Source organism: Leopardus geoffroyi, chromosome X (genome assembly GCF_018350155.1).
Source record: "Leopardus geoffroyi isolate Oge1 chromosome X, O.geoffroyi_Oge1_pat1.0, whole genome shotgun sequence".
Classification (NCBI taxonomy): domain Eukaryota; kingdom Metazoa; phylum Chordata; class Mammalia; order Carnivora; family Felidae; genus Leopardus; species Leopardus geoffroyi.
Window position 1 is genome coordinate 81,229,039 of NC_059343.1, and position 26,100 is coordinate 81,255,138.

Sequence of the window (26,100 nt, forward strand, 5' to 3'; positions counted from 1 at the left end):
AGAAATGGAAGGAAAACTTCCAAACTCTTTCTATGAAGCCAGCATTACCTTGATTCTAAAACCAGACAGAGACCACACTAAAAAGGAGAACTATAATTTCCGTGATGAACATGGATGCAAAAATCCTCAACAAGATATTAGCAAACTGGATCCAACAATACATTAACAAAATTATTCACCACAACCAAGTGGGATTTATACCTGGGATGCAGGGCTGTTTCAGTATCCACAAAACAATTAACGTGATTCATCACATCAATAAAAGAAAGCACAAAACCCATATGATCCTCTCAATAGATGCAGAGAAAGCATTGACAAAATACAGCATCCTTTCTTGATAAAAACCCTCAAGAAAGTAAGGATAGAAGGAGCATACCTCGAGATCATAAAAGCCATATATGAACGACCCAATGCTAATATCATCCTCAATGGAGAAAAACTGAGAGCTTTCCCCCTAAGGCCGGGAACAAGACAGGGATGTCCACTCTCACCACTGTTATTCAACATAGTATTGGAAGTCTTAGCCTCTGCAATCAGACAACACAAATAAACAAAAGGCATCCAAATTGGCCAGGAGGAGGTCAAACTTTCACACATCACAGATGACATGATACTCTATATGGAAAACCAAAAAGATTCCACCAAAAAACTTCTAGAATTGATTCATGAACTCAGCAATGTTTCAGGATATAAAATCAATGCACAGAAATTGGTTGCATTCCTATATACCAACAATGAAGTGACAGAAAGAGAAATCAAAGAATCAATCCCATTTACAGTTGTACCAAAAAACATAAAATACCTAGGAATAAACCTAACCAAACAGGTGAAAAATCTATACACTGAAAACTAAATAGAAAGCTTATGACAGAAATTGAAGAAGACACAAAAAAATGGAAAAAGATTCCATGATCCTGGATATGAAGAACAAATTTTGTTAAAATGTTGATACTACCCAAAGCAATCTAGGATACAGGAAAATGTATAAAATCTATTGTATTTTAATACACCAGTAATGAAGGAGCAGAAAGAGAAATTAAGAAAACAATCCTAATTATAATTTCACCAAAAAATACTTAGCATAAGATACCTAGGAAAAAAACCTAACCAAAGAGGTGAATGACCTGTACTCTGAAAACTAAAATACTGATGAAAGAAACTGAGGACAACACAAAGAAATGGAAAGACATTACATGTTCATGAACTAAAAGAATATTGTTAAAATGTCTATACTACCCCAAGCAATCTACATATTCAATGCTATCCCTATCAAAATAACACCAGCATTATTCACAGAGCTAGAACAAACAATCCTAAAATTTGTATGGAACCAGAAAAGACCCCAAATAGCCAAAGCAATCTTGAAAAAGAAAACTAAGGCTGGAGGCATCACAATCCCAGACTTCAAAATGTATTACAAAGCTGTAATCATCAAGACAGTATGGTACTGGCACAAGAACAGACACTCAGATCAATGGAATAGAATAGAGAACCCAGAAATGGAACCACAAATGTATGACCAACCAATCTTTGACAAAGCTGGAAAGAATATCCAATGGAATAAAGACAGTCTCTTCAGCAAGTGGTGCTGGGAAAACTGGACAGCGACATGCAGAAGAATGAACCTGTACCATTTTCTTACACCATACACAAAAATAAACTCAAAATGGACGAAAAACCTCAGTGTCAGACAAGAAGCCATCAAAATCCTCGAGGAGAAAGCAGGCAAAAACCTCTTCCTCTTTGATCTTGCCTACAGCAACTTCTTATACAAAACGTCTCTGGAGGCAAGGGAAACAAAAGCAAAAATGAACTACTGGGACTTCATCAAAATAAAATTTTCTGCACAATGAAGGAAACAATCAGCAAAACTAAAGGCAACCAACAGAATTGGAGAAGATATTTGCAAATGACATGTGAGATAAAGAGTTAGTATCCAAAATCTATAAAGAACTTACCCAACTCAACACACACAGAAAAAATAATCCAGTGAAGAAATGGGCAAAAGACATGAATAGACACTTCTCCAAAGAAAACATGCAGATGGCCAACTGACACATGAAAAAATGCTCAGCATCACTTATCATCAGGGAAATACAAATCAAAACCACCATGAGATACCACCTTATACCTGTCACAATTGCTAACTTTAACAACTCAAGCAACAACAGACGTTGGCGAGGATGCAGAGAAAGGGGATCTCATTCACACTCTTGGTGGGAATGCAACCTGGTGCAGCCACTCTGGAAAATAGTATGAAGATTCCTCAAAAAGTTAAAAATAGAAGTACCCTACAACCCAGCAATTGCACTACTAGGTATTTATCCAAGGGATACAGGTATACTGTTTTGAAGGGACGCATGCACCCCAATGTTTATAGCAGCACTATCAACAATAGCCACAGCATGGAAAGAACCCAAATGTCCATTGATGGATGAATGGATAAAGAAGATTTGGTATATATATGCAGTGGAGTATCATTTGGCAATCAAAAAGAATGAAATCTTGCCATTTGCAACTACGTGGATGGAACTGGAGGGCATTATGCTAAGTGAAATTAGTCAGAGAAAGACAAATATCATATGACTTCACTCACATGAGGACTTTAAGAGAAAAAACAGATGGACATAATGGAAGGGAAACAAAAATAATATAAAAACAGAGAGGGGAACAAAACATAAGAGACTCATTAATATGGAGAACATACAGAGGATTACTGGAGGGGGTGTGGGAGGGGAGATGGGCTAAATGGGTAAGGAGCACTAAGGAATCTACTCCCGAAAGCATTTTTGCACTATATGCTAACTAATTTGAATGTAAATTTTAAAAACAAAATTGAAAAAAAAAGAGTACACTTAGCATGATGAGCACTGAGTAGAGAATTGTTGAGTCACTATATTGTACACCTAAAATTAATATAACACTGTATATTAATTTTATTGGAATTATGATTAAAAATACTAAAAACTTTTTTTTCAATATATGAAATTTATTGTCGAATTGGTTTCCATACAACACCCAGTGCTCATCCCAAAAGGTGCCCTCCTCAATACCCATCACCCACCCTCCCCTCCCTCCCACGTCCATGAACCCTGTTTGTTCTCAGTTTTTAAGAGTCTCTTATGTTTTGGCTCTCTCCCACTCTAACCTCTTTTTTCCTTTCCTTCCCCTCCCCCATGGGTTTCTGTTAAGTTTCTCAGGATCCACATAAGAGTGAAAACATATGTTATTTGTCTTTCTCTGTATGGCTTATTTCATTTAGCATCACACTCTCCAGTTCCATCCATGTTGCTACGAAGGGCCATATTTCGTTCTTTCTCATTGCCCTGTGGTACTCCATTGTGTATATACACCACAATTTCTTTATCCATTCATCAGTTGATGGACATTTAGGCTCTTTCCATAACTTGGCTATTGTTGAGAGTGCTGCTATAAACATTGGGGTACAAGTGCCCCTATGCATCAGCACTCCTGTATCCCTTGGGTAAATTCCTAGCAGTGCTATTGCTGGGTCATAGGGTAGGTCTATTTTTAATTTTCTGAGGAACCTCCACACTGTTTTCCAGAGTGGCTGCACCAGTTTTCATTCCCACCAACAGTGCAAGAGGGTTCCCGTTTCTCCACATCCTCTCCAGCATCTATAGTCTCCTGATTTGTTCATTTTGGCCACTCTGACTGGCGTGAGGTGATATCTGAGTGTGGCTTAGATTTGTATTTCCCTCATAAGGAGCGACATTGAGCATCTTTTCATGTGCCTGTTGGCCATCGGATGTCTTCTTTAGAGAAGTGTCTATTCATGTTTTTTGCCCATTTCTTCACTGGGTTATTTGTTTTTTGGGTGGGGAGTTTGGTGAGATCTTTATAGTTTTTGGGTACTAGCCCTTTGTCCGATATGTCATTTGCAAATATCTTTTCCCATTCCGTTGGTTGCCTTTCAGTTTTGTTGGTTGTTTCCTTTGCTGTGCAGAAGCTTTTTATCTTCATAAGGTCCCACTAATTCATTTTTGCCTTTAATTCCCTTGCCTTTGGGGATGTGTCGAGTAAGAGATTGCTACGGGTGAGGTCAGAGAGGTCTTTTCCTGCTTTCTCCTCTAGGGTTTGGATGGTTTCCTGTCTCACATTCAGGTCCTTTCTCCATTTTGAGTTTATTTTTGTGAATGGTGTGAGAAAGTGGTCTAGTTTCAACCTTCTGCATGTTGCTGTCCAGTTCTCCCAGCACCATTTGTTAAAGAGGCTGTCTTTTTTCCATTGGATGTTCTTTCCTGCTTTGTCAAAGATGAGTTGGCCATACGTTTGTGGGTCTAGTTCTGGGGTTTCTATTCTATTCCATTGGTCTATGTGTCTGTTTTTGTGCCAATACCATGCTGTCTTGATGATTACAGCTTTGTAGTAGAGGCTAAAGTCTGGGATTGTGATGCCTCCTGCTTTGGTCTTCTTCTTCAAAATTACTTTGGCTATTCAGGGCCTTTTGTGGTTACATATGAATTTTAGGATTGCTTGTTCTAGTTTCGAGAAGAATGCTGGTGCAATTTTGATTGGGATTGCATTGAATGTGTAGATAGCTTTGGGTAGTATTGACATTTTGACAATATTTATTCTTCCAATCCATGAGCAGGGAATGTCTTTCCATTTCTTTATATCTTCTTCAGTTACCTTCATAAGCTTTCTATAGTTTTCAGCATACAGATCTTTTACATCTTTGGTTAGATTTATTCCTAGGTATTTTATGCTTCTTGGTGCAATTGTGAATGGGATCAGTTTCTTTATTTGTCTTTCTGTTGCTTCATTGTTAGTGTATAAGAATGCAACTGATTTCTGTACATTGATTTTGTATCCTGCAACTTTGCTGAATTCATGTATCAGTTCTGGCAGACTTTTGGTGGAGTCTATTGGATTTTCCATGTATAGTATCATGTCATCTGCAAAAAGTGAAAGCTTGACCTCATCTTTGCCAATTTTAATGCCTTTGATTTCCTTTTGTTATCTGATTGCTGATGCTAGAATTTCCAACACTATGTTAAACAACAGCGGTGAGAGTGGGCATCCCTGTCGTGTTCCTGATCTCAGGGAAAAAGCTCTCAGTTTTTCCCCATTGAGGATGATGTTAGCTGTGGGCTTTTCATAAATGGCCTTTATGATCTTTAAGTATGTTTCTTCTATCCTGACTTTCTCAAGGGTTTTTATTAAGAAAGGGTGCTGGATTTTGTCAAAGGCCTTTTCTGCATCGATTGACAGGATCATATGGTTCTTCTCTTTTATTTTATTAATGTGATGTATCACGTTCATTGATTTGCGAATGTTGAACCAGCCCTGCATCCCAGGAATGAATCCCACTTGATCATGGTGAATCATTCTTTTTATATGCTGTTGAATTTGATTTTCTAGTATCTTATTGAGAATTTTTGCATCCATATTCATCAGGGATATTGGCCTGTAGTTCTCTTTTTTGACTGGGTCTCTGTCTGGTTTAGGAATCAAAGTAATACTGGCTTCATAGAATGAGCCTGGAAGTTTTCCTTCCCTTTCTATTTCTGGGAATAGCTTGAGAAGGATAGGTATTATTTCTGCTTTAAACGTCTGGTAGAACTCCCCTGGGAAGCCATCTGGTCCTGGACTCTTATTTGTTGGGAGATTTTTGATAACCGATTCAATTTCTTCACTGGTTATGGGTCTGTTCAAGCTTTCTATTTCCTCCTGATTGAGTTTTGGAAGAGTGTGGGTGTTCAGGAATTTGTCCATTTCTTCCAGGTTGTCCAATTTGTTGGCATATAATTTTTCATAGTATTCCCTGATAATTGTTTGTATCTATGAGGGATTGGTTGTAATAATTCTATTTTCATTCATGATTTTATCTATTTGGGTCCTCTCCCTTTTCTTTTTGAGAAGCCTGGCTAGAGGTTTGTCAATTTTGTTTATTTTTTCAAAAAACCAACTCTTGGTTTCGTTGATCTGCTCTACAGTTTTTTTAGATTCCATATTGTTTATTTCTGCTCTGATCTTTATTATTTTTCTTTTTGTGCTGGGTTTAGGCTGCCTTTGCTGTTCTGCTTCTCTTTCCTTTAGGTGTGCTGTTAGATTTTGTATTTGGGATTTGTCTTGTTTCTTGAGATAGGTCTGGATTGCAATGTATTTTCCTCTCAGGACTGCCTTCGTTGCATCCCAAAGAGTTTGGATTGTTGTATTTTCATTTTCGTTTGTTTTCGTATATTTTTTTTATTCCTTCTCTAATTGCCTAGCTGACCCACTCATTCTTTAGTAGGGTGTTCTTTAACCTCCATGCTTTTGGAGGTTTTCCAGACTTTTTCCTGTGGTTGATTTCAAGCTTCATAGCATTGTGGTCTGAAAGTATGCATGGTAGGATCTCAATTCTTGTATACTTATGAAGGGCTGTTTTGTGACCCAGTATATGATCTATCTTGGAGAATGTTCCATGTGCACTCGAGAAGAAAGTATATTCTGTTGCTTTGGGATGCAGAGTTCTAAATATATCTGTCAAGTCCATCTGATCCAATGTCTCATTCAGGGCCCTTGTTTCTTTATTGACCATGTGTCTAGATGATCTCCATTTCTGTAAGTGGAGTGTTAAAGTCCCCTGCAATTACCACATTCTTATCATTAAGGTTGCTTATGTTTATGAGTAATTGTTTTATAAATTTGGGGGCTCCCGTATTCGGCGCATAGACATTTATAACTGTTAGCTCCTACTGATGGATAGACCCTGTAATTATTATATAATGCCCTTCTTCATCTCTTGTTACAGCCTTTAATTTAAAGTCTAGTTTGTCTGATATAAATATGGCTACTCCATCTTTCTTTTGGCTTCCAGTAGCATGATACATAGTTCTCCATCCCCTCACTCTCAATCTAAAGGTGTCCTCAGGTCTAAAATGAGTCTCCAGTAGACAACAAGTAGATGGGTCTTTTTTTTTTATCCATTCTGATACCGTATGTCTTTTGGTTGGCGCATTTAGTCCGTTTACATTCAGTGTTATTATAGAAAGATACGGGTTTAGAGTCATTGTGATGTCTGTATGTTTTATGCTTATAGCGATGTCTCTGGTACTTTGTCTCACAGGATCCCCCTTAGGATCTCTTGTAGGGCTGGTTTAGTGGTGACAAATTCCTTCAGTTTTTGTTTGTTTGGGAAGACCTTTATCCCTCCTTCTATTCTAAATGACACACTTGCTGGATAAAGGATTCTCGGCTGCATATTTTTTCTGTTTAGCACACTGAAGATCTCCTGCCATGCCTTTCTGGCCTGCCAAGTTTCAAAAGAGAGATCAGTCACAAGTCTTATAGGTCTCCCTTTATATGTTAGGGCACGTTTATCCCTTGTTGCTTTCAGAATTTTCTCTTTATCCTTGTATTTTGCCAGTTTCACTATGATATGTCGTGCAGAAGATCGATTCAAGTTACGTCTGAAGGGAGTTCTCTGTGCCTCTTGGATTTCAATGCCTTTTTCCTTCCCCAGTTCAGGGAGGTTCTCAGCTATTATTTCTTCAAGTACACCTTCAGCACCTTTCCCTCTCTCTTCCTCCTCTGGGACACCAATTATGCATATATTATTTCTTTTTAGTGTATCACTTAGTTCTCTAATTTTCCCCTCATACTCCTGGATTTTCTTATCTCTCTTTATCTCAGCTTCCTCTTTTTCCATAATTTTATCTTCTAGTTCACCTATTCTCTCCTCTGCCTCTTCAATCCGAGCCGTGGACGTTTCCATTTTATTTTGCATGTCGTTTAAAGCATTTTTCAGCTCCTCTTGACTGTTCCTCAATACCTTGATCTCTGTAGCAAGAGATTCTCTGCTGTCCTCTATACTGTTTTCAAGCTCAGTGATTAATTTTATGACTATTATTCTAAATTCACTCTCTGTTATATTATTTAAATCCTTTTTGATCAGTTCATTAGCTGTTGCTATTTCCTGGAGTTCTTTTGAGGGGAATTCTTCCGTTTGGTCATTTTGGATAGTCCATGGAGTGGCGAGGACCTACAGGGCACTTCCCCTGTGCTGTGGTGTATAACTGGAGTTGGTGGACGGGGCCGCAGTCAGACCTGATGTCTGCCCCCAGCCCACCGATGGGGCCACAGTCAGACTGGTGTGTGCCTTCTCTTCCCCTCTCCTAGGGGCAGAATTCACTGTGGGGTGGCATGGCCCGTCTGGGCTACTTGCACACTGCCAGGCTTGTGGTGCTGGGGATCTGGTGTATTAGCTGGGGTGGGTAGGCAAGGTGCACCGGGGCAGGAGGGACAGGCTTAGCTTGCTTCTCCTTAGGTGATCCACTTCAGGAGGGGCCCTGTGGCAGCTGGAGGGAGTCAGACCCGCTGCCAGAGGGGTGGCTCCACAGAAGCACAGCGTTGGGTGTTTGCGTGGAGCGAGCAAGTTCCCTGGCAGGAACTGGTTCCCTTTGGGATTTTGGCTGGGGGATGGGCGAGGGAGATGGCGCCGGCGAGCGCCTTTGTTCCCTTCCAAACTGAGCTCTGTCATCCTGGGGCTCAGCATCTCTCCCTCCCTTTGTCCTCCAGCCTTCCTGCTTTCCGAGCAGAGCTGTTAACTTATGACCTCCCAGATGCTAAGTCCCGCTTGCTGTCAGAACACACTCTGTCCGGCCCCTCTGCTTTTGCAAGCCAGACTCGGGGGCTCTACTTGGCCGGCAGGCTGCGCCTCCACCCCGGCTCCCTCCCGCCAGTCTGTGGAGCGCGAACCGCCTCACCGCCCTTCCTACCCTCTTCCATGGGCCTCTCGTCTGCGCTTGGCTCCAGAGACTCCGTTCTGCTAATCCTCTGGCGGTTTTCTGGGTTATTTAGACAGGTGTAGGTGGAATCTAAGTGATCAGCAGGACTCGTGGTGAGCCCAGAGTCCTCCTATGCCGCCATCTTCCCTTCTAAAAACTTTTTTAAAGGCTCAAAAAATACATGTATTCTCTGAAAATATGCAAGGGGTATTACTCCCCTCCCCCAATCCCTGGAATAGTTAAGCCACTTAAAGATCAGTTTGCCCATCTGAGGAACTAAGTACCACTTACTCTAATCTTGTCAGGACATTTAGTGGTTTAATGAATGGATTTGTGAAAGGAAGTTTAAGACCCTGTGAGCAAGATGCTGCAAATTGTAAAACAGCCTACTAAATGGCTACTCACCCAAAACAAAGAACAATTGATGCCAGGCATAAAAAATCTGATTGAACTTGCTTTATTACATGTGTACCTCTTGGGCGATGAAAGACTTGTAAAACAATGTTTCTGGGACAATAAACTAGGGGTACCTCTTTGCAATGGTATTGTAAATACAAATGTTTCTATTATTGTGCTGGTGGCCAACAGAGGGACAGATTTGTTTGAAAACAGATTTTGTTTGAAGAGCAAGACTCTGAACATAAGAGTTACTCAGAAAATTCTTCATGAATAAAATTATTCAAATTCTGACCCGTATTTACACTTTAATATATTGGAAATCTTTCCAAAAGACAAAATAATCTGAAAGGAAATAGGTCACATCTTCCTAGTAGATGACATCACATACCCAAGGAATGCCATGTAAGAATAAGAATGAGAAGGGAGTAAAAGTCAAAAGATTATTGTAACTATATTTGGAGAATATAGGGATGATTCCACAGTGGTTCCTGGACCTCCTACCTGCATCACAGTCACCTGGGAATGTATGAAAACTGGAGATTCTCAAGGGAGGGAGCTAAAGACTGAATTTAGCAAGCCTCCCAGGTGATCCTAATGCACATCAAAGGTCAGAAATTTTTGGTTTTATAGGGAAGTTTAGTGCTAGTTTTCAAAGGAAAAAATGCGAGATTTTCCTCAACTTCTTTCATCCATTCATTCAATAAACATGTACCAGCACTTGTTATAGACAAGGCATCATACTAGGAGCTGCAAAACCCCCAGAACAATTTGGGTGGGAAAGGAAAACACTATGTATGATTTAGGAGCCAATGTTCATTTTCCTTTCTACACTGTTTCAGTACCTTGTTCATTTCCTGTTTTGTTCTCTTTGAGCTACAGCCTCATGCCCTGCTTGATATTGCTTCAAAAGCACTTAAGGAGTGGATATAAGACAGCAACACAGAAACCAAGCATGAGGAGAGAGAGTGTTGCAGTGGGGGCAAAGTGCAACTGCTGGCTTTCCTTACTCTCAGAAGATAGCAAGGAAACAAACAGCAGGAAGAAAGTCCATCCAGAAAAAAAAAATCTGAACCGTCTTGGCTTGTTAATATGGAATTCTGACATAAGCCTTAGGTACACCTGCAGGTTTCAGGTGATATTATAAAACCCCCAAACTACAAAAATATAACACCAGATTCCATGGTGCAAAGATTACGTGCCATATATTTTCCCTTTCCCTTACAGAGACAGTCTTTCCCCTTCTTTTTTTTTTTTTATTATTTTTTTTTTTAATTTTTTTTTTCAACGTTTATTTATTTTTGGGACAGAGAGAGACAGAGCATGAACGGGGGAGGGGCAGAGAGAGAGGGAGACACAGAATCGGAAACAGGCTCCAGGCTCTGAGCCATCAGCCCAGAGCCTGACACGGGGCTCGAACTCACGGACCGCGAGATCGTGACCTGGCTGAAGTCGGACGCTTAACCGACTGCGCCACCCAGGCGCCCCTTCTTAACCTTGCTTTGGGCTAAGGGGAACCCCCTTGCTCTCTGTTTTTCTGTTAGTTTACCCAAAGTAAATAGATATGAGAGAGAATAAGAAGCCTGAATATAAACTGAACAAGTTAACAACTGCTAGATAATGCCAAAAATAAGGGTCCAAGGAGCATCCTTGGATAACTAGAAAGTGAATAGAGGAAAATAAAATGGATAGGAAAAGAAGTTCTCAAAATTCACCCAAAATTGGATTCAAAGTAATAGGACTTGATAGCAAAATTAAAACTGATAATAAGATTCAGAATTTACTGGGTAGGAGATTTTTTCCATGCATGTAAATGGATCCTCAAGAAACCACATACAGTGAAACCCCTTTCAAACATCACTGTGAGCTATTTAAACACAGTTTGCGTGGTGTTATCACCTGATGTTACCACCCTCTCTTAGCATTTTCCATACATTTTACATTTAAAGTGGTTAGTTCACAGAAAAGCATAGCACACAAAATTTCCTGTATCTTTCCAGGTATTGTTCTTTGTCTACTCTCAATTGATCCCATAAATTCCAAGGCCCTTGTAGTTTTCTAAATCCCTCAAGGTTCCAAAAACAGAACCTGGCAAAAATGCATGTGTCCCTGAGTTTTCAGATGTTTCCTCTTCATCAAAGTGGTCCCTGGTAAAAAGCCACTATTCTGGGTTTCAGGCAACATCAGGAGATTTTTCCACCAAAAGCCTGTCAACCATTCCAGGTTGTGCAATTTGTGTGTATGCATGTGTAAACAAAATCATATAAGTAACTAATCCGAATCAGAGGTTCCTAGTGAGTCCCAAAGCTGCTGTAGACTAAACGTTTGAACATTAAGTTTTCATCTCATCTGTCTGCCTGTGCATTGGATATTCAGGGCTGACCTAAGACAGTGAGGGTCCCCAGGGTCTTAGCTTTTTGCTATGCTCTGAAAATCAGGCTCATGTTAATCGTTTAACCTGTTCGTAGAATTCCCAGGTATCCAGAGCTAGCCCAGGGGACCTGTAAGGATAAGTCAAGTCATCATTTTTATCAGAATTTTTAAAAAGGAGCTTTGAAATAACAGTCCTAAAACAGAAAATGAAGTATATTTCTGCTGCAAAGTTACTCTAATCATTGCACAAGAAGAGGCGTTTTATTTCCTATTAACCAGATAATTTTGAATTCCTTAGCTTTTGTTTTTATTCTGTAGGCTAAGATAATATTTGAGATGGATTCCTCCAAACCCCTCAAAAAAATTCCAAACTATGCTATGACTGGTAATGCTGGGCTATTCATTTTGATTAATGATAATTCACAATCATCACTCAAGGTCACAAGCAATTCGGGACCAATATAGATAAAACTAGCATGTTTTCAGGAGTTACTGTGCATCATGAATTAAATTAAATATGAATTGAAGTTGTTTGTTCAGCCAGCCAGTTCATTCTTCAAATCCTACTCATTTGGTGATGTAAATTTATGGGATTAGAGCCAGAAAAATAATAGAACTTTCTCATCTTCTCTACTGTAGCTCTAACATACACTGCTTGCCTCTCTATTTTATTTATATTATTTTAACAAATACACTCAGAGTTCAATTTTAGTTGAAGAATAACAACTAGACCATTCAAGAGGATATTTGCATGAAGCAGTAATAAAGGCATTATCTAAATAGTCAGTACTGGTTTTTCAGTGCAGTAAATTCTCCAGTTTGTTTAGTTTTCCCTCCTTAGAGACTTTCTGAACCTTAGTGTCCACTGCAACAGAGGGAATCTTCCTTGGCAGTATTCAGCTCTGTATTCACATACATTTTGGTTCCATGGATAACTAAGTTATGACCAACCAATCACACAAATCTTAACTTTGAATGCTACATTTGAAACACTTCCAAATATTTTAAGAAGTAGTGAATCATGCAAAGATCTTTTCTTTCCCTCTCTCACCTACAAACTGTTTAAAAGGTAAGAAATTAGTTTATCTTCCATTAAAATATCTTTAAAATGATTCCAAAGTTTTCAAAACAACAGCAATCTTGAAATTCATTGAAAGTTCCACATTAAGGCCTCTCTTCATTTAAAGTGAAGAGCAACAGGAATTTTGATATGAACATGATTGTGAAAGTATATGTTTTCTAATATTAGATTTCAAAATCATCAACTGAAACTACATTTTAATATGATCCCAATTTTTTTTAATTTGTGTTTATGAATACATTTTGATGTAAAGAAATATGGTAAAATGCCAACAGTGATTATTTGGGGTAATGGAATCACCATGATTTTTTATTTTTTAATGTTTTTCTGAATTTTTCAAATATCTTTGAAGCAGATAGGCATTTATTTTAAAATCCAAAAACAAAGGCATCATTTAAAAATTTAATCTATTTTTCTCTATATATTAAATCAAGCTTAGTTGTTGAAAGAGGCAAGCGAATCAACATACCTTTTGATTAAATGGGCTCGGCTGTTCACATAGTTGGAGTCAAAGGAATAGTTTTCAGTCTGCAATGGGAAAAAAAAAAGATTAAAAATGTTACATAGATGATTCATGGAAAGAGCCAAACTGTCCTACTTATGAGGAATTTTTCTACTGGATGAGAAGCAATGAATGAATTAGAAACCAAGGCAATAGCTGGGTAACACCCTGAGCAATGCCTGCTACCTGCTTAGGGCTCTGAGGGCTCTGTACAAGCAGCCCTCACTTACAGACCAAGATGAACTTTACTCAAACGTCCCCTATAATATGGATGGCTACTGACCATGCAACCACTTAGAGGAAGATACAACATGACCTACAATCTTTACAGAAATTAATTGTTTTCCATTCCCAGTGGATATAATTCTGTGCCTATCAAATTGACTGGAAGTTCAAAGGTATTTTTATTAGTAGTACATAATTAACATGTTAAAATATTTATTCCATAGATATGGAAATGCAGACAAGCTAATCCCCTACTGTGGATTTAAACTCTGCACTTCCTTTTGTTTTAAGACATTTTGCTCAGCATTAGTTATGCAGGAAGGCCTTCGTTTTATCACAGATATAAAGGCAAACAACTATTATGCCTGAAACTGGATGAAGGGCAGTCCACAGGGAGTGCCAAAGCTTTTCATGTGAAACATGAAGCTTGCAAGCAAACCCTGTCTCAGCTCCTATCATTAAAACACCACTTCCCAATCTGGTTACAGTAGACTGCCTGAGCAACAGCTTTACAAAAACAAATGCAAAATACCTGCCAGATGAATGAGATGGGAAAACAGTTCATGAGCACCAAAAGGGAGCAGCCTTAGAAGGTGGGAATGCAGGGAAAAGTTGACACTGAAGTAACTGAAAGTTCTAGTACAGTGGATCTTACTCCCAACACTCAAGTATTATTCTGACTGAGCCATCGTATATACTGGAAAATGCATAAACACATCTCCTCCACCCTCCTGCTCTTCTACCAGAAATCATCTCCATCCCCACCATTCCCATCATTCCTTAGGACCTTCTGAAATGACTTCAACTAAAAGTGCCTGGAAAAGGAAACACAATAGCTGTCTAGCTACCAAAATACCAGATTCCTTTCAGATGACTACCTGTCAGACATTAACTGTGCTAGGCTCTTAGACACAGATTTTGGTTGCAAGGAACTGAAAGTTTAGTAGAGGAGAACAGGAAAGGTGATAGTAGATGCAACTACCACATGAGCATCAAACAGCCAACAGTTAGGGTAGAGACCCTAAGTATCTAGAGTAGGTGGGGATGGGGGGTGGTAAGTAAGCAGGAAAAAGGAGGAGAGAATATTGAGAAGGAATCTAAATCCCATCATTGTCTTGTACTTACTCAGGCATGCTCATGCCCTCTGCATGCCCCTCATTTGAAGATGGGCTCTATAATATCTATTCACACTACTTTTATGTACAGGCTAAAATCCACTTTAATGTAAACCACAAGTGATTTTTGGTTCTGTTGTAAGGAATGGGGTGGGAGAGTAAAAAATAAAAAGGATCAGTTCATTTCTAATTTGTTCATAAAAATAGAACTACCCTATGAGCCAGCAATTGCACTACTAGGTATTTATCCAAGGGATACAGGTATACTGTTTTGAAGGGACACATGCACCCCAATGTTTATACCAGAACTATCAACAATAGCCACAGTATGGAAAGAGCCCAAATGTCCATCGATGGATGAATGGATAAAGAAGATGTGGTATATATATACAATGGAGTATTACTCAGCAATCAAAAAGAATGAAATTTTGCCATTTGCAACTATGTGATGGAACTAGAGGGTATCATGCTAAGCGAAATTGGTCAGTCAGAGAAAGACAAATATCATATGATTTCTCTCATATGAGGACTTTAAGACACAGAACAGATGAACACAAGGGAAGGGAAGCAAAAATAATATAAAAACAGGGAGGGGGAAAAAACATAAGAGACTCTTAAATATGGAGAACAGAGGGTTACTGGAGGGGTTGTGGGAGGGGGGATGGGCTAAATGGGTAAGGGGCATTAAGGAATCTACTCCTGAAATCATTGTTGCACTATATGCTAATTTGGATGTAAATTAAAAATATAGAATAAAATAAAATGGATGCTGAAATTGTTACAAATATAACTACAGGAAGAAGAGGCAAACTTGAAGCTACATTGGGAATACAATGCTAGAAGTATTGCTGGAAGAGGTTATCCATCAGTCAGTCAACCAACAAGCATTTCTTGAATTAATTTATTATATCAACATAAACACATAATATGCTGTGTAAATGTGCTCTTCTATGATATTCAATACATATTCTATTAACAAGTAGAAGTTCCCCACCTGCCAAAAACCATGCTATCCAATTAAAACAGGAAATTGATTAAGTACTCAGGAGTTCAATGTCTAGTTTCACCATGAAACCTTGGGTAAATTATTTCATTTATGCATGCCTCACTTTCCTCCTATGTAAAATAAGGATAATAGAACATGAATTCAAAGGGGAAGTTCAACCGAATTTATCATGACTCATGGTAGACATGGTGGGAAATCCTTTATCCCCTGCTTTCTACAGAACCCACAACCCCAAATAGGATCGAGAATTTGACCTCACTCAGGCAATAAAAGAGTAGCATGAACACATTTCATTTCAGTTTCCAAACTTAAGTCATTTTTTCAAGTTAATAGACACACAGAAGCAAAAGAAGGAAATTGTGATGATACTGGCTTTGCAAAAAAAAGCATTGAGGAGCATCCCAAGATACTGTCATGTTAAAGAAGCCAGTTTTCAAGTAGAATATTTTGCATAGCTTTGCATATGAGGCATCCAACCTGTGTGCAATGTGCATGGAATATGGAGCTCTTTGGAGACCTGACCTCCAGCCATTGTGCCAGAACTCTATGTATGGGCAAATAAACAAAACCATACAAATTCTATCCCTGGTGACTGTACTACTTCTTGATCTTAATGGAATAATATATCTCACCATGAGAATCCTACTCACAGGCAATGAGTTAAAAGAAGAAATAAGTCTAGAAGGCTTGCTTGTGGAGACTTTATCAGTGCTCTGTCCTTCTCTCTGGGATACAGATTGGTTAACCTGGGCAAACATGCCAGGCATGATCTGCCACTGTAGGTAGGAGAGTATCACTGAAGCTTATATCACCTTCCTATCTTTCTTCCCCCGCCCCTTTTTTTTTTACTCTAAAAGACTAAGCCACTCATTTTTGTGGGTCCAAGTGTAAATATTCCATTTCCCAAACTGGCACAAACCATAATAGGCAGGTGTCCCATGCTGCACCTCCATGAAATTAGAAGCACTAGTCATAAGGTAGATTCCTAGAACCAATTTTCCCATAGTGGATAGGGCTATACTGAGTCATCCACTGTCTTTTTGTTTTTATAATCAGTCTCAGGTCTCTGTGAAACCACTTAATTGGAGTTTGGAAACAACCTATGAAACAGAATTATTCTAATTGACAGGACACACTATTCTGGCCCCATTAATACTACATTCCAAACAACTGAGGTAATTTGCTACCGATAGCCAATTATGAGTCTATGTATATTGACATCAAGTGTTCTTGCTCATAGTGATTCAAGGCATGTACTCAAACCCAACTCCTGTGCATTGAAAGCGTATATTTTTTCCACACTTCAGATGGAGTAAAGAGTGAGACTCAGACCACCCCGAAGAAAGAAATAATCTTTTCTTAATGAATAGCTTGCATGTCTTAAGCCAGTGGTTCTCAGTCCTAATGCATATTAGAATCAACTAGGGAATTTGGGTTTTTTTTTTTAATACTGTTGCCAAAGTCCCACTCCAAGAGATTCTGGGGTAACTGTCCTGGAGTGGGGCCCAGGCATTGGTATTTGTTTAAAACTTTCCAGGTACTTCTGTTTTTTGGGGGGGGGACGGTTTCAGTACTTGCCTGAGGATATACATTTTATTTTTTTTTTCAATATATGAAGTTTATTGTCAAATTGGTTTTCATACAACACCCAGTGCTCATCCCAACAGGTGCCCTCCTCAATACCCATCACCCACCCTCCCCTCCCTCCCACCCCCCATCAACCCTCAGTTGGTTCTCAGTTTTTAAGAGTCTTATGTTTTGGCTCTCTTCCACTCTAACCTCTTTTTTTTTTTTTCCTTCCTCTCCCCCATAGGTTTCTGTTAAGTTTCTCAGGATCCTTCTAATGTACATCCAGAGGAGAGAACCGTCCTGAGCAAAGGACCGACCACAGGCTTTGACCCGGTGTGCTGTGTTTTCTAATGCAAGCCCAGCTATTTAGAAGATGGCATCCCAAATTGGTGCAGCCACTCTGGAAAGCAGTGTGGAGGTTCCTCAGAAAATTAAAAATAGACCTACCCTATGACCCAGCAATAGCACTGCTAGGAATTTATCCAAGGGATACAGGAGTACTGATGCATAGGGGCACTTGTACCCCAATGTTTATAGCAGCACTCTCAACAATAGCCAAATTATGGAAAGAGCCTAAATGTCCATCAACTGATGAATGGATAAAGAAATTGTGGTTTATATACACAATGGAATACTACGTGGCAATGAGAAAAAATGAAATTTGGCCTTTTGTAGCAACGTGGATGGAACTGGAGAGTGTGATGCTAAGTGAAATAAGCCATACAGAGAAAGACAGATACCATATGGTTTCACTCTTATGTGGATCCTGAGAAACTTAACAGAAACCCATGGGGAAGGGGAAGGAAAAAAAAAAAAAAGAGGTTAGAGTGGGAGAGAGCCAAAGCATAAGAGACTGTTAAAAACTGAGAACAAACTGAGGGTTGATGGGGGGTGGGAGGGAGGGGAGGGTGGATGATGGGTATTGAGGAGGGCACCTTTTGGGATGAGCACTGGGTGTTGTATGGACACCAATTTGACAATAAATTTCATATATTATAAAAAAAAAAAAAAGAAGATGGCATCCCTTCTGTCAGATTATTTGCCAAGGCCATCTCCATATAGACTAAAGAATTAGAGCAGAAATACACGTTTTAAGAAATGATAAAAGAGCTTTTCTTTTTTGCATGAATGTATTGGCTTCTGGTTAGCCTTATTTAATCAAAATTTGCTTGACATTATTCCAATCCCCTCTCTAAGTATTCTAAATGGCAAATAACATGAAACATTTGAGAGGGGAAATTTTCTCTAAATGTCACATTAATTTCACTAGGAAATGTCCCCATGTCTAATGAGACAGCCAAGTTAACACAGGAACACAGTAAAAAGACAAGAACAACATTGTTTCTGGAAAACCTAATTTTAACATAAAAAATGGGTCTACAACAAACTTTTATTTCTAGTGTCAATGGAAAATAAGAGTCACTTTCCTATCATTTAACATATTTATCCCAAATCCTTTCCTTAATTAGAAGTGTTTATCCTAGAAACTCATTGAGAACAGACTTCTCACTTGGCTTAGGTTTAATAAAACCTTGATTTTCTGAAAACCTAAAGAATAAATACTTCTAGATAGCTGAGTTTTTTAGACAGCTTAGGGCTTTCCTCTGTAAGGACTAAAATATTGATTTAAAATCCTAACCATTCTACCTTGTTTCTGAAGGGAATCATATAGTTGTTTATTGGTTGCTTAGGAGCACCTTTCTAAACATAAATCACTGCACCATGCAGGCTTTGCCTGTACACTCACTGACCCCAAAGTGCTGTGGTTTTTGAGTTCTTGTCTTTAATTTTTAACATATGTCCTTCATCACGTTGCTATCAAACACTCAGTATTGTTACTTCTCAGTGCTATCAATATATCAAAAACAGCTCCTCTTCCATTTCGAGTTTGATACTTCTACTCTACTGTGTTCTTAGAAGCTAATTATATTTGGCTAGAAAATAATACTTAAGGTCTGGGCGGAGAGCTGAAATGTTGTTTTAGAAGGGAAATTACATGATCTTTAATACAGAGACTTTGTGTAATGTTTTGGTTCTTGTTGCTTTTTGGTTTCTTTACCTGCTTTGGAGCCTTCTCTGATGATTACTTTCTATTCTGAGCTCCCTCCTGGATATGCAGGGTTTCCAGTGAGACTTTGGGGTAGGTGGTATGCTATTATGTCTCTATGTTAATAAGTCTGGAACATCAGAAGTCAAATGCTTCCATTTTGTCAGGCCTCCAAGGTACCAGAATGCCCTACTTTAATAGTCATTTTGCATTACTTTTACAGTTCACTGAATTTTACCCTTTTCTCTGAAAGAGTGACTGTGACTCTCTCAGCACCACATTTATCACCAGGAGAGACTTCAACCCGAAGGAGAAAGAAACCCAATAAATGCAGATATCTAGGACTAGAATCTTTGCCCAGTATCACAAATCCCCAGGTCACTACACAAAGCTAAAAAAGGTTGCAAACACTGAGATTAAAACAGAGATTCCTCAAACTTTAAGGTCTTCATTTGAAAATGAATAGCCATTTAAAAATGCACTTTAAAAGTCCCATCAAACTGAAAAGCATTCTAACTGCAATTTGTTACCTATTATTTTGTTTTTTTAACTCTTAATCATTTTAGCAACACAAACAGGAAAACTGGAATCTCAAATCAGATGCACAGCAAAGTGGTTTTAAAATGCTAGTCTTGGGCGCCTGGGTGGCGCAGTCGGTTAAGCGTCCGACTTCAGCCAGGTCACGATCTCGCGGTCCGGGAGTTCGAGCCCCGCGTCGGGCTCTGGGCTGATGGCTCAGAGCCTGGAACCTGTTTCCGATTCTGTGTCTCCCTCTCTCTCTGCCCCTCCCCCGTTCATGCTCTGTCTCTCTCTGTCCCAAAAGTAAATAAACGTTGAAAAAAAAATTAAAAAAAAATAAAAAAAAATAAAATAAAATGCTAGTCCTTTTTTTTTTAACTGCTGATGTCTAATAATGACAATTGTGCTTAATGATCAATGATGAAAAGAACCATAACCTTTTCTAAAACTGATTACTATTTTAGATGTTCAAATGGCATCTCTTCTCATGGGCATTTTTAGGAAATGAATTGCAAATGGCTTTTTCCTACTTCCTATGCCCAACACATAAAATGAAAATGTAAATTCTATATAAAAATAAAATGCCAATATGCCTCCAGCTAGAATGTATATTCAAATACTCATCCATCCAGACCTCAGCATCTGAAGCAGGAATTAGTAAAGATGGAATAAAATGCACCATTCCTAGAGCTGCCATCACCAGAAAGCTCATATTTACCCTGAACTGGAAAACAAGCCAAGTAAGCTCCCAGTAACTATGACTACACACATCTCAGCCTTATTCTCATTCTCTCCCCCACCCCCATCTCCCTCCTTCCCTCCCTCCCTCCCCCATCTTACACACACACACACACACACACACTCATACATATCCACTTTGACTGTAGTGAGCAATACAGTTTAGAGGGATGACCTGGGTTCCCTCCCCATGTTTGTCACTGACTCACTGATGGTCTTGAATAAATCACTTAATCTCTCTTGAAGTCTTAAGTTATCTGTCTATAAAATGAAAACAATAAACTAAATGATGTCAATATTCCCTTTAAGCTACAAAAATTCTAGGATTCTAAAACAAAAGGCTCTTATTCATTCATTCATTCATCCATTCATCCATTCAATAAACATACACCTGCAAGGAGGTCACAAACTAATGGACATCTTACTGGGGATGGTTAAAACGTCAGCCATTCAGAAAAACATGAAACACACACACACACACACACACACACACACACACACACACACACAGAGTGGCACATGCTCTCCTGCAGATACATGCATATACTTATACACAGGCTGCTAGAATTCAGCTTTGAAAATTACACTGCTACTTCATAGAGATAAATAGTACCATAACGGCTTGATGAAGATAGGTGACTTACACAGGAGGATTTGGACTTTATTTTTCTTACACATATAAACTCACATCATAAATAAAGGCAACCTCTCTCTTCTATGAAATGGGTTATAAAATTCTTAAGTTTTTTAGAAATAGTGCATGTATGTGTTCCTTTAGCTCCATTTCCACAGCCTTCACCTTGTGACACCATTTTCTCATCAGTATTTGCCTTTTGATCTAGCCCATTCTGCAAAGCGCTATGTGGATAATCTTCCTCAACCACTGTTTTCATCACAGCACTTCTCTTTCCAACGGCTCAAGAAACCCTTTTCAGGGGTTTCTTGATGGATTTAGCATTAAATCTAAGCTAAATCTTTAACTGAATGGTTATAAAATATAAGTCCTCTACTTCCCCCATATCTAATTTCTCTCATTTTTAATATATCCACATCACTGGTCATCCCACATTGCTTAGCATTTTCTCAGCACTGTATACAGACTATGCAATGTAGTTATGCATTTCCTTAGGTTCTATGATTATTTCATGTGTAGTATGTAAGTCAATTCATTTTCCAACTGGACTGGAAGCTCTCTTTTGAGTTCTTTTTTTTTAAGTCTATTTATTTATTTTGAGTGGGGGAGAGAATGAACAGGGGAGGGGCAGATAGAAAGGGAAAGAGAGAATCCCAAGCAGGCTCCATGCTGTGAGCACAGAGTCCCATGCGGGGCTCAATCTCATGATTCGTGAGATCATGACCTGGGCTGAAATCAAGAGTCAGACACTCAATCCACTGAGCCACCCAGGCATCCCTCTCTTTTGAGTTCTCAGTGCCACAATGTTGGACACTTACCAAGTATACATATAATGCATCAATGAATGAACAGAGAAGAGATGGAAGAGGCTAATAATGAGGCTACTTATTACAATTAAAGCAGATGACCAATTCTATTAGGCCAAGTGGTCCTGCTTCTTCAGAAAGCATCCATTCTACACACTGCTTTCTGTGGTTACAATTTGTTCTCTGTCTTCACTCCCAACTAGTGCCTTATAAATATACAGTAGTCTGGATATAACTGCCAGGGATAAGCTGACACAGTTTGGTGCTTTCTACCCTTCTATCTTTTTTAATGTTTTATTTATTTTTTGAGAGAGAGAGTGCAAGCAGGGAAGGGGCAGAGAGAGAGGCAGAGTATCCGAAGTGGGTTCTGCACTGACAGGTTGACAGTAATGAGCCCAACACAGGGCTCAAACCCACAAACCATGAGATCATGACCTGAGTCAAAGTCAGATATTCAACTGACTGAGTCACCCAGGTGCCGCGGCAACTCTTCCCTTCTAAATCTATCAGTCCTACCACATCTCTGGGAATGACAGAAGTGACACATGATAGTGCTTCCAAAACACTTTGGATACTTTAGATGAAATTTCTGTAAGAAGATAAGGCTTTGCCACATTACAAATCTCTGAGTCACAGATTGATGCTGCAGCAGCTACTTTTCTACATGTGAAAGAGAACTCTAGGATTCCAGTGGCTTTCAAGACAAGGCTAGCTATGGGAAACACAGGCCATGTGGTTAACATCCAACAAGTCAAGTTGAAAGAGTTCCCCTCTTGGTGGCCTTTCATCATCACTCCTAAAATTTCACTATCAATGTGGTCAGACTACCTATAGGTGACAAAGGCAGCCTAGGGAAGGCGCTTTTCTCTGCCTTCATCTTTGATTGGGTCAAAGAGATGCCTTTAGAAGAGCAGCCCAGTTGCAAATTTTACTACAAAGACTTCCTTGAGAAATACAGCAGTTTTCTGCAGAAAACTGCAGGAATCCATGCAATTCAGAGGCAAAGAGCCTGCTGAAAGACCAGGCTAAGTGCCATACCATTAAATAGATGAGCAAAGGTTTCTGAATAAGACTCTGGGATCTTTTTCTAAGTGTTTTGTGGGCTACTGTGTACTATAAAATAGTATGTGCTTATAAACAGCTCTCAGGAACAAGTTAATACCTATTCTAGGTACAAATGCTCTCAGGAACCAGTTAATGCCTATTCTAGGTACAAATGCAAAATCAACAAGATCTCAGTGTGAGTAAAAGTAGCTGAAAAGTGAATAAGATGAATCCAATCATGTGAACCATGCTATCTCATCCCACATAAACAAAATTCAACCTGAGAAGTAAATAGCTATCAATCACATTCACCACTGGAACAAATGCTGGAGTCCAATCACCATCTCCAAATATGTAACTACAGCATATTAAAGCTATTTTGCAGGCACAGAGTGCCTTTCATCCCCAAATATCCAAGTACTTTACAAGCAGGTGCTGTAATTCCCCATTTTTTTTCAACGTTTATTTATTTTTGGGACAGAGAGAGACAGAGCATGAACGGGGGAGGGGCAGAGAGAGAGGGAGACACAGAATCGGAAACAGGCTCCAGGCTCTGAGCCATCAGCCCAGAGCCTGACGTGGGGCTCGAACTCACGGACCGCGAAATCGTGACCTGGCTGAAGTCGGATGCTCAACCGACTGCCCACCCAGGCCCCTGTAATTCCCCCTTTAAACAGCCAAGAAAAACAAACACACAGGTTAAGTGCTACAGCCATGTTAAATACCAACTCAGCTAGACCATGCCACAAAAACAAGAACAATAAGAAATTTTCCCAGGATCACTGTTCTTGGCATTACCAACTACTGAGACAGAAAGCAAACACAAGATGGTAACAACCAAGGAAGTCACTGCTTTATACCTATTTTTTTCAAAATGACTTTCTTAGTTACTTTAAGTGAGTGAGTCAGGAGAGTATAGTCTAGCAGTTAGACAAAGATAAATTTGGCACACACTAACTGAAGATACTTCTCCAGTCCCAGCTGGACAGCCCAGTCACATAGTCCAAGGGATCCAGAAAAGAGCCACTTTCATTCCTAGACTTTGGTGATTCTTTCAACTGTCCTTTAGTGATACTGACAACCATCTTTACAAAGTGACCTAACATAACTAGTGATGACTTCATGGGGTAGCTCTAATTTCAGAAATTATGACTTGGTAAAACTGGTCCAACTGACAATAAGAAACCAATATAAGACCTCCTACAAGCCCAGGGATCCACAGTATGAGCTCTCCTGAATACAACATGCGTTTGAGCCCTTCTGGCCCAGAGAGGCCCAGCATACCCTCAGGACCTGAACTGGTCCGTTCCTTTCTGCTAAATTCTAGTTTATTGGTGCCTCAATTCTCTGTTACTGAGCAGCTATGGAGCCCTAACTTCCTGCAGAGTGCAATTTCTATCGAGGAGCCTTGTCAGCTGACAAGACTTAAAATATTTGGAAGAAAAAAACAGTGGGTGGCCCTGTGCATATGAGCCAAACAATACCCCCAAATCCAGTTCCAACCCCAGTCTCATTGTTTATACTATACATCACTTAAAACCCAGTTGCCTCCACAAGCTTATTTAAAATTGAAGGAGTGAGCCTTTGGCATACCATTCTAAATTCATTTCCTTGTAGGAGCCTGTTACTCGAGCTTGTAATATTTGATCATGCTGACAAAAAACAGTCAAGTAATATACCATCTTAGAAATAGTGAATGTGTTAGCCTTTAATATTGATGTTTTCTAATTAGATTCAATACAATAGATCATTTTGTTGTTTCTGGTCAATGAAATTCACCACAGTTCTCTCTTGGTGCAGCTATTTTGATTACTGCCATGGCAAACAAAGGGGCGTCTCAGTTCAGTGTAATGTGTAGTGTCAAAGATGTGCACACACAGCATCCACTTATATTTACTGTCACAAAAATATAAACAGATTATTTATTTCTGATCTTTTAAGTACTAATTTCAAATTTAATGAGGCATAACAAATATTTCTCAAAATCAGACTCCATGGTTGCTTAACATTGGCAACCCTTTAATTATGTCTGTAGTTTAAATAAAGGACATTAGGCACTGGAGGAAATCCACAGTAGCCTCCAGTTTTGAGCAACTTAAACAAGCATTGAAGCAAATCAGAGTTGGAAGCAAGATAGAGATCACATTTTAGTATCATTTCATGAACAATAAATGAGAAGCAATACGAAGAGGATTCAAGAAAGTAATGGAAAAGTTTACTCATTCTCTAAAAGCCCCTACCTGTCCTCCCACGTCCTAACAGACTTTCTCATTTTATGCAGGGTGTGAGGTAAGGTCAGATTAGAATTTGACCTGATTTCAAAACAGAGATTAATCAAAAGGCTACTATCTGACATAGAGTGCTGGGAACCATGCATAGTAAAGCCATAATTACACCTCACGAAGTGGCTCATGTTATCAGCAGCTTGAAATTGTCAGACTATTAGAAATATGTAATTCAGTTATGCAATACACCAACAGAACAATTACTAAAGCATCTTGCATTTATATGGAACTTACTATCAGAAAGAGTTCTAGAATAAATGCTTAACAGGCTGTTATAAAAAGGGATCATTTTCTCAAGCAGCTGAAACAAAATAGTCATGTTGCACTGGTAACAGTAAATAAAAAGGGTTTCAGGAGAGAGAAAAATTACTAAACCTTAGAGAAGCCATAAGAGAAATAAATATTTTTTAGACAGGCAGAAAATAGACACACAAGTTGGAACTGGGGCTGAACGTAGCTACATTTTCTACAGAGCTCATGGCACAGAATTGAAGAATTTTGCTTCTTATCCAGCCAGCAAGACTTCCATGAGGTGCTTAATGACTGTGATGGAGCAAATGCCTTCTGTTAATATCATCCTGTAAAAAGAATTAGCATTTGGAAATGGACATAATACACAAAAACTTGCCATTTCTTTTCTCCTTTTTTTTTTTTTTTTACCTTTTAACCAACATTAACTACCTAATTCTCTGCTACTATTATGAGCTAAATAAATATTATTAACTCCACTAACAGCAAAATAGAACAGGTTAAGAAATTTGCCTTCTGCTAGAGAGAAGCAGTGTCACAACTGCAGCTAGAATTCAAGACGTTTTATTCTACATCCTGCACTGACACCACTAGGCCAAATCTCATTAGAATTCTAGAAAATGCAATGAAATACAACTAATTAGGACTGGCTAACTGGGTGTGCCATTTGAGAGGGGAAAAAATCATCTAGCCTGCTTAAACATGACAGGTTCAAGGGTGGTGAACACAACTAGAGCAATTTCCTCCTGCAGGAAGATTTACATATAATGAGGGGA

At 39.1% G+C, this 26,100-nt stretch overlaps 1 protein-coding gene across 2 annotated transcripts in view; it reads right to left on the reverse strand.

Annotated features, from left to right (window-relative positions):
* PCDH19 (protocadherin 19) overlaps positions 1–26,100 on the reverse strand; it is a 133,821-nt gene that overhangs the window by 53,089 nt on the left and 54,632 nt on the right. For both annotated transcript variants that reach the window (XM_045471229.1, XM_045471231.1), the window contains exon 3: positions 13,055–13,113. In XM_045471229.1, the coding sequence (XP_045327185.1) occupies positions 13,055–13,113 (59 nt within the window). The remainder of the gene's footprint in view (positions 1–13,054; positions 13,114–26,100) is intronic.